At 41.0% G+C, this 13,481-nt stretch overlaps 1 protein-coding gene across 3 annotated transcripts; it reads left to right on the forward strand.

The window, feature by feature from the left end:
• The first annotated feature begins 1,779 nt into the window (after positions 1 to 1,779).
• On the forward strand, positions 1,780 to 9,177 carry cep70 (centrosomal protein 70). 3 transcript variants are annotated; one of them, XM_003458574.5, is made up of 12 exons: positions 1,780 to 1,922; positions 2,235 to 2,334; positions 2,740 to 2,863; positions 3,948 to 4,128; positions 4,648 to 4,799; positions 6,622 to 6,727; positions 6,825 to 6,956; positions 7,045 to 7,194; positions 7,332 to 7,500; positions 8,238 to 8,346; positions 8,427 to 8,506; positions 8,818 to 9,177. In XM_003458574.5, exons 1-12 carry the CDS (start codon positions 1,914 to 1,916, stop codon positions 8,877 to 8,879), a joined length of 1,374 nt encoding a protein of 457 aa, XP_003458622.1. In that variant the 5' UTR covers positions 1,780 to 1,913; the 3' UTR covers positions 8,880 to 9,177. The 3 variants fall into 3 exon arrangements, with proteins under 3 accessions (XP_003458622.1, XP_019207563.1, XP_025758477.1); XM_019352018.2 differs by lacking the exon at positions 1,780 to 1,922 and adding an exon at positions 2,036 to 2,164; XM_025902692.1 differs by lacking the exons at positions 1,780 to 1,922; positions 8,818 to 9,177 and adding an exon at positions 2,036 to 2,164 and having other exon boundaries at positions 8,281 to 8,346; positions 8,427 to 8,496.
• Positions 9,178 to 13,481: the final 4,304 nt, after the last annotated feature.

The following is a 13,481-nucleotide window of genomic DNA, read 5'->3' on the forward strand; positions in this document are numbered from 1 at the left end:
AACTCTGTGAGAATTATTTCCCTATCATTTACTATTTACATCACAGCATTCAGGGCCTTTACAGACACAGACCTTACAGAGCATACAAAGAAAATAAATAAACTCATTCAGTTTCAGCTTTGGCTTTTATTACATATGTTTTATTAATATCTTAACTTCATTATCTGTTGTTTTACCACACATTTGACTAAGTATAGGTACTTTAGGTGCATATGGTTAAATGCTACTTATTGTAATATACTGAAGATTCAATGCAAAGATTCAACTGTGTTAGAGAGGCTAAGAATGAAAGTGTGCACTCGTGTAATGAAAACAAATGAACTTGAATCAATACTGTCATCTCTGCTCTTTGCTTTGTCACAGAGCAGTAATTAGTGATGGGAATTCCGGCTCTTTTTAGAGAACCAGCTCTTTCGGCTCCCAACCGGCTCTTCAGGTTGTTTTGTTGCTTTAATTAATTTATTATCAAAAACAATGTAAAATTATGCACAAAAGAAATTACTAATGTAAAAAAAAAAAACTTGGATTTATTTATATGTTTACATATAAATATATACGGTGGCCCCTAGAGACAAAGCACGTACAAACTCCAAAACACATTGCTACGTTAACTAACCTTCCTAAACAGAGCTACCTAGATCACTTAAATTACACAATTGAAAGCATATGTGTATTGTTTGTGTATTTATGCACAAGCACTCATAAAAATTCAAATAATTAAAAAAAATGTTCATTTACCTGTTACTACCACACACCAAATCCGGTCGTTGGTACTTCTTGGCTTGTGTAGCCACTAGGTAACAAAAGCTCAACACTGCCCCTAGCGTCCTGGAGCACTTCTGTTGTGTTTTGTATGTGCTTCGGAGTTTGTACGTGCTTCGGAGTTTGTACGTGTTTTGTCTCTTTGTCTCTTTTATTTATTCACTCCACATAAAATGTCAAAAATTAATTATAAAATACAAAAACCAACTATTTACATTTCAACTTTTAACAATTTACATTTTCAGCTTTTTCCTTTTAAACAAATTTAAAGTGAAACAAAACAAAACACTGCAAACCACAACACAATTAAATATAAATTAAAATATGAAAACAAAAAGAAGATGCACATTCTCTGTCATATGGGGCTGCATGAATAAACTTTCTGAATCCTTCATCATCTGCCACTGAAAATAGTTGTGGATGATTACTATACCTTTCTAATGTGACGTTGTTGTCCCTGGCTCTCTTTCTCTGTCTCTCCCTCCCGCTCTGTTCCTGTGCAACTGCGAGTGTAACTACCGCCCCTCCCCCCTCTGCTCAGCGCAAGCACAAGGCTCGCGTGCGGAGAGAAGCGGAAAAAAGTGCGAGAGAGAGGGTGAGAGAAAGAAAAGAAAAAAACACGGCTCCCAATAAGGAGCCGGCTCGCGTCGTTCACTTCAAAGAGTCGGCTCTAAGAGCCGTTTCGTTCGCGACCGACACATCACTACATCGCGCACTTATTTGAATGACGGAAGGAGCATATTTTCTGTATGAGATGACTGAAAATGAGCAAAGTGTACATCAACAGCTGGTAACTTGTACTAAAATTATCGGTACCAGCCTTCTTTGTTCACTACATTAATATTTGCTAAGCTAACGTTCAGGGCCAACGCTAACTTGTTAGCTACTAGTGCTGCTAACACTGCCTGTGCCTGTTTGCTTGATTAGGATTATATTTTTAACTGGACGTTTATTTATCGACTTTTTACAGGAAGTACTTACAGTAAGGACTTAATTTAACCACTTTAGGAAGTCTAAGGTGAATGAATGTGGTTTGGCTGATTAAAGAATACATTAAACGAAGATTACCAAGTTGTGTTGAGACGCCAAAAGAAGAGCTGTTCACTGAAGCCCTTTGGACACTTGTTGATTTCTTTCTGTAGACTGAACCGATGAAACAGGTAAGCTACGTATTAAAACAGCATGATTAAGGTGATCCGAGGCTGCAGGGTTGTTGGGTCGCCTTTCATACACTGCTTAGCTTCAGCGACCACTCTCAGATACACGAGCTGCATTGTTAGTGAAAGCTGGGTTTACGTTGAGTGGGACGTTTTTACGCGTGGATATGGACGTCAGGACTACTTATGCTTTACAGTCAAGAAATCAAACATATGTTTATCTGTGGAGCTACAAGCAGTTTCAGGTAGAGCTGTATTTCTGTTAACTGGAAAGTGTTGAACTCCGCTGTCAGTGATGGTTTGTGTGTGTTGCAGCAGGAACAAGTGGAGTGGGATGACGTGAACAAACGTTTACAACATCATGGTTTTAAACCGGTGTTTTTTGCAGATCCCGCCGAGAATAAGAGTCCTGCAGGTAAGAATAAAAGTACGAGTATAAGATAGACTTTATCAAAGGTCACGTGTTACGGTGGTCGAAAGTGAACAATCGTATGAGGCTGAAAACTGTAATAACTACAAATGGAAACAAAAAACAGAATTTAAAACGGCTTACTCAGCTGACTAAAGACAGGATGTATAAAGTGGCTCAACAATATAAAGTGTAGCTGATCAATGCTGTTCAGTAAATTAAGTTACTGTGTTAAATGTCAACAGATTTAATTTACATGCAACTTTAAATGAAAAGAATGATTTAAATGGTCTTTTTGTTGTTTACTTCTCTATAAATTCTACCTTGATTTTTAAGCAAAAATGTTTGGCTTTAAGAGGCTAGTCAGTGTGATTTGATAAGTAATGTATACGGCTGTCTGTGTGTTTGTAGATTTGGTCCTTCTGGACAAGAAGTCAGCTGCTGAGCTGAGGACAACTCTGAGGATGATGCTCACAGACTCCGAGAGAAGGCAGGCCCTGATCCAAGAGCTTGTTATGTCCAACAACCAGCTCAAGTAAGTTCGGCACTGTGTAAGAAAAATTCTAAGTGATAATGTGATGTTATTTAGTGATGTTTTCAGTGCAACATGTTTGCAACTATCTGTTTAAACATGGAAACTGTAAATAGCCCCCCCCCCGGACATTATTGCAGTCACACACAAATGTCATCTTACCGGACTGAACCTCAGACTGTCCTGTAACGTGGGTAGGAGAGCTGGGGTCTGTTTCAGTGACACATGCTGGATATTAATAATGTATATGCAGTGTTGTGTAGACCACCTGTCCTGCTGTCATTTAACCTCTCCAACATCAGATGAGTATCAGGAACACACATGTCTTGATCCTCACAGACCAGTACAGGCATGAAATGTGAGACTGGGTGGCACACTGCTGAGATGGAGTATGTATGCTCACCAAGTGTCAGGCAGTTTCTGTTGGTGCTTGGCTTTTCTCCAACAGTTCAGCTCTATTCAATTCAGTTTTATGTTTATAGGGCCAAATGATAACAGTTTCCTCAAGACGCTTTATATTGTCAGGTAAAGACCCCAAATTAAAACAGAGAAACCCAACAATCATATGACCCCCTATGAGCAAGTGCTTGGCGACAGCGGGAAGGAAAAACTCCCTTTTAACAGGAAGAAACCTCCTGCAGAACCAGGCTCAGGGAGGGGCGGGGCCATCTGCTGTGATTGGTTGGGGTGAGAGAAGAAAACAGGATAAAGACATGCTGTGGAAGAGAGACAGAGATTAATAACAGATATGATTCAGTGCAGCGAGGTCTATAGAAGAAAGCAGTCCTACATATTTGTTTAATATGAAGGACATATCCTGGTCAAAAATGACTCCAAGGTTCCTCACAGTGTTATTAGATGACATGGTAATGCCATCCAGAGTAAGAGTCTGGCACATTCCTCTTGGTACACATGCTCTTCTTTCCTCACCCTTTGAGATTTTAACTTGTTGATTCTGTTTTAAGAATTTTACGTAGAAGATTGAAGTTATGTTGCAATAAAGTATTCGGTGAGCCTTTCAGGACCTTCAGGACTACACAAACTGCAGTCAGCAGGTGCAGAGATGCTTTGCTTTGTGTGTTGTTAGAATGGAGGTTCAGGAGCACATGAGCCGAGCAGCTCAGCAGTCTCAGAGGGTCACAGAGCTGGAGGAACTGTTGGAGAAGGTGAAGACCAGAGTCCAGGATCTGGAGGACCGCTACCTTAGCAAGGCAGTCCAGCAGCACAGCCACACACAGCAACTGCAGAAGGAAAAACTGGAAGCACATGTGAGTCATTCAGTTTTTTATTTCACACTCCTTTAAATTTCACATTAACAAAAGGGCATTTACAAAGAGTCAAAACAAACGGAACAAGCACTCAAAGCCACAGTTACTTCTTTGTATTCTTTTTCTTTCAAGCTCCAACTCAGCACCAAGTTCATTAAATTTCCTTTGGAAGACTTAGTCATAATCATGCTGAACAGCTCTGTGCATGTAAAACACTGAACAAACACTATAATTCATATAAGCAGACGTCTCCAGGTGTCTGCTGAAGTTTACATGATGTGAACATATTATCTGTAATGAACAAAGATATTCCCGAGTCCCCAACGTTAACATTGAACCTTGAGCTGTTTCCCTAACATTTAACAGGCTACCCTGATCTCTTTAAGATGAATTTAGGTGTTTATTTTCATCAACTGTATGTTTTCTTATAGAGCACACATTTAAACATTAATGTTTCATGTTTCAATGGTTTGCATTTTCTGTGTACTGGTAAAAGAAAAACCTTCTGCATACTTTCAGAGACGGTGTGAGGTTCTAGAGCAAAAGCTGTTGAAACAGAAAGAGGAGGCAACCCAGCTTCAGAGGAAACTCCATTTCATCACCAAAAAAGAAGAGCAGCGATTGGCTTTGCAGCGTCAAACCTCCCAGCAGAGGTCTCCTGCAGATCAACAGTAAGAACTACTTTATTTGAAAACCCCACACACAAAATCATTGGACAGTGTGTAAAGTCTGTTCTAGACTGTCTAGGGTAGGGAGCAGTCAGCCATACGGTTGTGCAGATCTGTAGAGGAGGGCTCATATCAAATACTGCTACAACATGGTTTTTGTAGAATACCAATAGAAAGTGAGCCTATCTACATCAGTCAAGCATGGCATGTTGTAGCAGGGCCCGTGCTCAAAAGTCAGGCCCGTGCCCCAGACGTGCTCAGACATGCAGACGGGAACATGCTGTGAGTTTTTGGGGAAGTCTCCGCTGCTGTTTGACTGAGTCAGCAAGGCTTAATCTGACCTCAGATTGCCTCAAATTTGGCCTCATTCTACCCCTCTAAGTCAGAGCACCAGCAGAAGCACCCAGAGGAAACAGACCAATCTGACCCAAGGTCAGTGCACGTCACATTGGCAATGCGGTGTCTCGAGAACAATGCGATGTAGGATTTTTCAAATTGATACCATAGTTTCATGTAATAAAAAAAAATCAGACACTAGTTTGAATCCTGGTGACCTTGACTTCAAGGTCAGAGGTCAGGTTTTCTGAAAATTCAGTGAATGCAATAACTTTAGAACAAGGCAATGTAGGATTTTGAAACTGATACCATAGGTTAGGAGGCTGAGGGTTAGTACTGGCTACTGACGGTAGTTTCAGATCTCTCAAAAGATGTCTAGTTGGATTTGTATCTTGGCTCTGGCTGAGCCACTTAAGGACATATCCACTGTGCTCATTAGGACCATCAGTGCTGCAGGGATTGTTCTGTAGTCTTTCCCAGATCTGTGCCTTGATACAGTCCTGTCTCTGAAGTCTGCAGACTGCTCTTTGGACTTCAGGACTTGTGCCCTGACATTCACTGTCAACTATAGGATCTTATATAGACAAGTGTGCTACTTTACAACATGTGTCCAGTTAACTGAATTTACCACAGGTGGACTCCAAGTTGTAGAAACTAAAAGATGAACAGTCTAAGGAGCTTGGAAAGAAGAGCTTCTGGACTTCTTTAAGTTTCTTGAAGGCGTTTCACCTCTCATCTGAGAAGCTTTTTCAGTTCTAAGAGCAACTGGTGTAATAAAATCTGGGACTCTCCACCACCTCCTCTTAGAACTGAAGAATTGTGCACAAAAGAAATTACTAATGTAAAAAAAACCAACGTGGATTTATTTATATGTTTACATATAAGTATATACGGTGGCCCCTAGAGACAAAACACGTACAAACTCCAAAACACATTGCTAGCGTTAACTGACCTTCCTAAACAGAGCTACCTAGATCACTTAAATAACACAATTGAAAGCATATGAGTTTCTGAGCTTCTGAGTTTTTACATGTTTTCTGTTCCTGTGCTACTGTGACTGTAACACCCCCCCCCCCCGCCCGCCCAGCCCAGCGCAAGCACAAGGCTCGCGTGCGGAGAGAAGCGGAAAAAGTCGCTTCCCTCCTGTAAGATATATACATGCACCATCCCAATACGGTCTACCTACAAACGCCAAGCATTCCTCCACAGCACTCTCCTAGATCATCAGTCACACTCCATTAGAAAAGGACATGCACTGCATTGTGACCCACGATAGACACAAAATCCAATTTAAGTAGAAACTGAACTCCCATTAACAAACAAAAAACCTCCAAATAGTGTTTAAATATGAGTCATATGAGTCTTTTGCTGTCCACACTTTATCAGTGTGAAGATGACCAAAGTGAATTTGGCCCCTCTTCCTGAAAGTCCAAAGTATTAAACAGTAAAATTTTTGTATCCAGGAGTTCATCTCATTTCTCATTCGCAGAGGTAACTTCCTGTTGAGCTCGCCAAAACAAGACGGCACAGCTGAGATTAGTGAGCTTATCAGTGACCCAGCCAAGGAAGCCAGGCTGTGTGTCTACTATCATCATGTAAGTGTGACTTCATGTAGTCTTGGGCACGTACTGCTTTGAGCCTTTTTTCCTGACGTAACAGAAATATCTCTTCTTTTCTTTCCTGAATTTTCAGCTGTTGAATGAGATAAGTGCAGTTGTAGCTGATCATAAAGCTCCTTTGAGAGTGCACAAACTGGAGCGGTCTGACTTCCAGGATGTCCTGTCTACACTGAAAGTGTGGGCAGAGCAGCTCGATCTGCTGAAGGTAAACACCAACAACCTGCAAAACTATCTCGAGCCCTCGGACGTTTGCTTTGAAGATGAACTTCCTGTGTATGCGTGCTTGTACGTAGGGTCTTCAGTGCCGTTTAAAAGAACTGTCTGTCAGACTAATGCCCTTACAACCATGTGATGGTGGTTATAACACTGACGAAGGAGCAGAGGTTGGAGACATGATGCTGCTTGTAGACGCCATGCTGGAAAATGCCTCAGCTGATGATAAGGTAGAGGTTTGTTACTCTTTTGTTGTACTGCTTTAACAGGCTGTTGTGCAAATGACACTGCAGGCCGCAGTGGCTCACGTGTCTGAGCGTATACTTCAGAGAAGCCTGCTTATTGGAGCGTTTTCTTTCCTCGTTAGGTCCTCAGAAGCCCCACTCGACACACTCTGGAGTCCATGGTGTCTCATTTTCAGAAGCTGTTTGACGTCACGTCTCTGAGAGGAGTGTACCCCCGTATGAATGAGATCTACACTAAACTGGGAGAGATGACCAATGCCATGAGGAACCTTCGAGATATTCTTGATCTAGGTGACTTACACAGAGTGCCTAGTTATGGATGTCATTTATGCAGTATGACAGTATGGGCTTCTATGAGCATCTCCTGGACAGGTTTTTCTTTGTTTTGATTGAAACCCTGAAGTTAAAAGTAACTAAGAGTCATTAAAATAAGCAAACTAACTCATGGAAGCAGAGTAGACCTATCCTAGGAGGTACTGCTGCTAATGTCCTCATGATAATCCATTGTTTTGACTGTATAAACATCCGGTTCTTCACATCCAAGATATTCCAAAGTACTGCACAGTAGTGTTTAATTAAAACACTTGGCACACACGCTGTCCAGAAGTTCAAAGTAAACTAAAAACAATGACTGTTTGGAACATAAGAGCAGTGACTGTAGAGGCCTGGACCTGCCAAAGACTGCTACTCCCTGCAGGTAGCATCACCTACACTTAGCTCCTAATGCACGCCTTGGCCACTAGATGGGGCAGACTGACAAAAATGAATATTTGTATAACTGTATCGTCATCTTTGGTTCCTGCAGTTTTGGTGTGGTTAGATTAGATTAGTCTCATGTCGCCACTGGCTGTGACTCTTTGTTCTCGATTACTAACAAGCATCTTCCTCCTGACCTTGACCACAGCAGTAGCTTTTATAATAATCTTTTTCATGCTGCTTCCATAATCAGGAGAGTCTTCCATATTACACTGAGTGTGGATTACTGTCATTCAGCATGTGACTAACAGGGCTGTCTGTGGTTTTGTCAGACTGTGGTGTTTCTCCTGCTGAAGTTGTGAAACATGTGTCCAGACTGGTGTCCTCCACTGAAAGCATGGCGAGGTTCCCTGAGCTGCTGGGAGACATTGATATTGACAGGTGTATTTCTCTCACACATTAGTTGGACTACCAGATGGCAGCTGCTCAGGCCTGCTTCAATCTTTGCTCCTGTTTTTCAGCATCATCATGAAGGTGAAACAGCACGAGGAATTCTTCCCTGCTTTCCATGCCCTGGTTACAGGAATCTTACAGACTCTAGGTAAATTCAGCCAACTCTCTTTATTTTATTTAGAAATGACTTATTGGTGGAAATAAATCCAGGACTCTCATCCAATATTTACTGAGGAAACATGAAGATGAACAGATTGTGGTGTTTCCAGGAGCTCGTAGTCAGAATAAATATACATGTTTTTTTTCTTTTCAGTCAGTGTCATTATGGCATTTGGTGCCTTTCAAGCACTGACTGATTGTGAACTGCTCATTGTAATTTGATTTTAAGACAATCCTGGGATTGGCAGAGCTGACTATAAGCCTGAGATGTCTACTGCTGCTCTTCTCTGTGTGTTACAGGAGTGAGCCACCTAGACGACATCCTGCCAGCTCTGAAGGCTTTGACAGAAACAGCACAGTGACCTGGATCAGCTTCTTGTTTTTAGTCAAACATCTATATTATAAGCTGCCTTGAAAGCATGGCTGATACTGTTTTCACCTCTGTGTGGATGATGCCAACAGGTTTTTACACTTTTGATACTTTACCATTGTAAACTTGACAGGAGTAGATGAGTTAAAGGCACGACGTGATGGTGGTGGTGCCATAGGAGGTGCGGTCTCTGAAAATCATGTCAGTACTTGTGTTTGACATGTGTACATAGCTGTAACAAAAGCAGGTCCCAAATATGGGAGGAATAAAGCATTTGTCAGTTATTAGCAGTTTCATGTCTGTGACGTCTTCATTTGGTTTGGTGAATGCATCGTCCACACACGTCTCATAGACTTACAGGGAGTGCAGAATTATTAGGCAAATGAGTATTTTGTCCACATCATCCTCTTCATGCATGTTGTCTTACTCCAAGCTGTATAGGCTCGAAAGCCTACTACCAATTAAGCATATTAGGTGATGTGCATCTCTGTAATGAGAAGGGGTGTGGCCTAATGACATCAACACCCTATATCAGGTGTGCATAATTATTAGGCAACTTCCTTTCCTTTGGCAAAATGGGTCAAAAGAAGGACTTGACAGGCTCAGAAAAGTCAAAAATAGTGAGATATCTTGCAGAGGGATGCAGCAGTCTTCAAATTGCAAAGCTTCTGAAGCGTGATCATCGAACAATCAAGCGTTTCATTCAAAATAGTCAACAGGGTCGCAAGAAGCGTGTGGAAAAACCAAGGCGCAAAATAACTGCCCATGAACTGAGAAAAGTCAAGCGTGCAGCTGCCAAGATGCCACTTGCCACCAGTTTGGCCATATTTCAGAGCTGCAACATCACTGGAGTGCCCAAAAGCACAAGGTGTGCAATACTCAGAGACATGGCCAAGGTAAGAAAGGCTGAAAGACGACCACCACTGAACAAGACACACAAGCTGAAACGTCAAGACTGGGCCAAGAAATATCTCAAGACTGATTTTTCTAAGGTTTTATGGACTGATGAAATGAGAGTGAGTCTTGATGGGCCAGATGGATGGGCCCGTGGCTGGATTGGTAAAGGGCAGAGAGCTCCAGTCCCACTCAGACGCCAGCAAGGTGGAGGTGGAGTACTGGTTTGGGCTGGTATCATCAAAGATGAGCTTGTGGGGCCTTTTCGGGTTGAGGATGGAGTCAAGCTCAACTCCCAGTCCTACTGCCAGTTTCTGGAAGACACCTTCTTCAAGCAGTGGTACAGGAAGAAGTCTGCATCCTTCAAGAAAAACATGATTTTCATGCAGGACAATGCTCCATCACACGCGTCCAAGTACTCCACAGCGTGGCTGGCAAGAAAGGGTATAAAAGAAGAAAAACTAATGACATGGCCTCCTTGTTCACCTGATCTGAACCCCATTGAGAACCTGTGGTCCATCATCAAATGTGAGATTTACAAGGAGGGAAAACAGTACACCTCTCTGAACAGTGTCTGGGAGGCTGTGGTTGCTGCTGCACGCAATGTTGATGGTGAACAGATCAAAACACTGACAGAATCCATGGATGGCAGGCTTTTGAGTGTCCTTGCAAAGAAAGGTGGCTATATTGGTCGCTGATTTGTTTTTGTTTTGTTTTTGAATGTCAGAAATGTATATTTGTGAATGTGGAGATGTTATATTGGTTTCACTGGTAAAAAATAAATCATTGAAATGGGTATATATTTGTTTTTTGTTAAGTTGCCTAATAATTATGCACAGTAATGGTCACCTGCACACACAGATATCCCCCTAAAATAGCTCAAACTAAAAACAAACTAAAAACTACTTCCAAAAACATTCAGCTTTGATATTAATGAGTTTTTTGGGTTCATTGAGAACATGGTTGTTGTTCAATAATAAAATTATTCCTCAAAAATACAACTTGCCTAATAATTCTGCACTCCCTGTATACTCCCAAGCATTAACAAGCAAAACTATTCCAGCTGTTAAATGGACAAACGCCTCACATGAAGCTGGTTAGCATACCGTGTTACTGAGGGAAACACGACTTTAAAGAATCTGGAAAATGTCGCAGTTTAACACTTCTTGTGTTTTTCTTGATCAGTAGGTTTAACTGGACACTGTTTGCTGGTTTACCATCAGAATGGTTTTACTTGGTGGCAGCAGCAACATGTAGCTGAATCATGGTTAATCCTAATCAGAATATAATCAAACTCATGAATGAGAAATATAGCCCGAGTAAGGAAAAGGATTTTTAGGCCTGACCTTTTTACCCTGATTCCCAGGAGTGTTGTTATCACTGCTGTGAGAGCACAGCAGATAGTGTGTTATATGTTAGATTGTAGAAGACCGAGAGATGTGAGAAGCCCCGACTTTACCATGTATGACTGAAAAGGGGATTTTAGATTGATTGATTGTGATTGAAACCCAGAGTCGTGAAGAGAAAAGGTAACCCTGTGAAACTAAGAGGAGATGTTGGAAAGATTTGTCATATTCATGTGAGACTGATTCAAGAAAAAAACATGTTGAAGTAAACTAACGATAAACTCTATTGAGTCTTTGTGCAATGAAATTAATTCCAGTAAAGAAGACTCAAACTTTTGGAGCAATCGATGATAGAGGGACACAGTTTTATTTAGCCATACGCCCGAACAGTTTCCCAGGAAACAAACACTGGATTTCTGCAGTTTTGAATGTCGAACAGTCTGTCTTTATTCGTTTGAATGTTTATGGATATAATGGAGACTCTAAGAACAAGATATCACTGGGAAAAAAATCAGATGTTATTGGAGATCTAAAAGCAAAATACCCAGATTACTTTACATTAGTGGGTGTTAGTTGTGGCCCTGATGAATAGTCTCCTATTTACACCATGAATACAATCAAAACATTACAAGATTCTTTAAATAAGCATCTCAGGACAACTGTTGTTGTGATTTGTTTGATTTGTTGTGATCTCACCCCAACCGGTCGCAGCAGATGGCCCCGCCCCTCCCTGAGCCTGGTTCTGCCGGAGGTTTCTTCCTGTTAAAAGGGAGTTTTTCCTTCCCACTGTCGCCAAAGTGCTTGCTCATAGGGGGTCATATGATTGTTGGGTTTTTCTCTGTACCTATGAAGCGCCTTGAGGCGACTTTTGTTGTGATTTGGCGCTATATAAATAAAATGGAATTGAACTGAATTGAATTTGGTGCTACATAAATAACACTGAATTTAATTGAATAATAATAATAATGTAATTGATGTATGGACACATTTTAACCCCATAATAAGCTGGTTTTCATGGATCACACCCAATTTAAATTGTTGATTAAGAATTAAATGGTGTAAATGTGCGAGTGAATGTGAGTGTGAATGGTTGTCTGCCCATGTGTGTTAGCCCTGCGACAGACTGGCGACCTGTCTCAGCAGACTGAGAGACAGCTTTTTCCACCAGGCCATCAGACTGCTGAACACGTCATAGACACCTCACCCTCACTACTGGAACTTCAACATTATGCACTCCACACTGTACATTAATGCCACTGTTTTGCACATGTCCAACCTCTGTATATTTTATATATCTTATTTTATTGTTTACTCTATTTCATTTGTAAAATATGTATATACACACTCACACACACACACACACGTAGAAAAACATATTTAGTACACACATCCAATAATGCATATACTCTTATATTGTACATATATTTATTACTTTCAGATTTAGCCATTCTTATATTTTTGCTTGTTTTACGTTATTGTATTTTTGCACAACTCTGTTGCTTGAGAAGCTCGCACACAAGAATTTCACTCGCATGTACTGTACCAGTGTACCTGCACATGTGATGTGACAATAAAAGTGATTTGATTTGATTTGATTTGTCCAGGGTGTACCCCGCCTCTCGCCCTATGACAGCTGGGATAGGCTCCAGCGCCCCCCGCGACCCTGAAAAGGATAAGCGGCAGTGAATGGATGGATGGATGGATGAATTAGTTATTGGTTGGTTACCCAAGATATTTGTTAAATGTGCCACAAGCCAACATCTCTGCAGCTCCCATTCATCTGAATCAGAGTACTTCAATTAAAAGTAAGACAAAGTATGGAGAGAAAAGCGGGAGCAACTGAAACAGGCTGCATGCCGGTTGACGCATGCGCACTCCTTAATATAAAAATTATTGATCATTGTGGCGTCACTATTACTTTAAAACCTGAAACAGAACTAACACTCTGACAAAAATGGTGGAAATTTAACGCATAAAGTTTAAATGACGGTGAAAAAAAATTCATGTTCAGGTAATGAAAAAGGTCAACTTGTTTATTTATATTTATAAAGTGAGAGAATCCCAGAAGACAAACTACAGACAAAAGAAACGGAGAGAAAACTAATCAATGACATCAGTATTTGTTGTAAAAACAATGCAGTGTCACATACCCATAAGGAATAACTTAGAAACTTACGATCAGGTTAGACGAGTTGTATCGGAGTAAAGCCAGATGTAAACAGATTTTCAATTCAACTTTATTTATACAGCACCAAATCACAACAGCAGTCGTCTCAAGGCGCTTTACATTGTAAGGCAGACCCTACAATAATACATACATTACTGAAGGTGATTAAAAAAACAGTTCCTACTTC

The sequence above is a fragment of the Oreochromis niloticus genome, linkage group LG23 (assembly GCF_001858045.2).
Source record: "Oreochromis niloticus isolate F11D_XX linkage group LG23, O_niloticus_UMD_NMBU, whole genome shotgun sequence".
Taxonomy (NCBI): Eukaryota; Metazoa; Chordata; class Actinopteri; order Cichliformes; family Cichlidae; genus Oreochromis; species Oreochromis niloticus.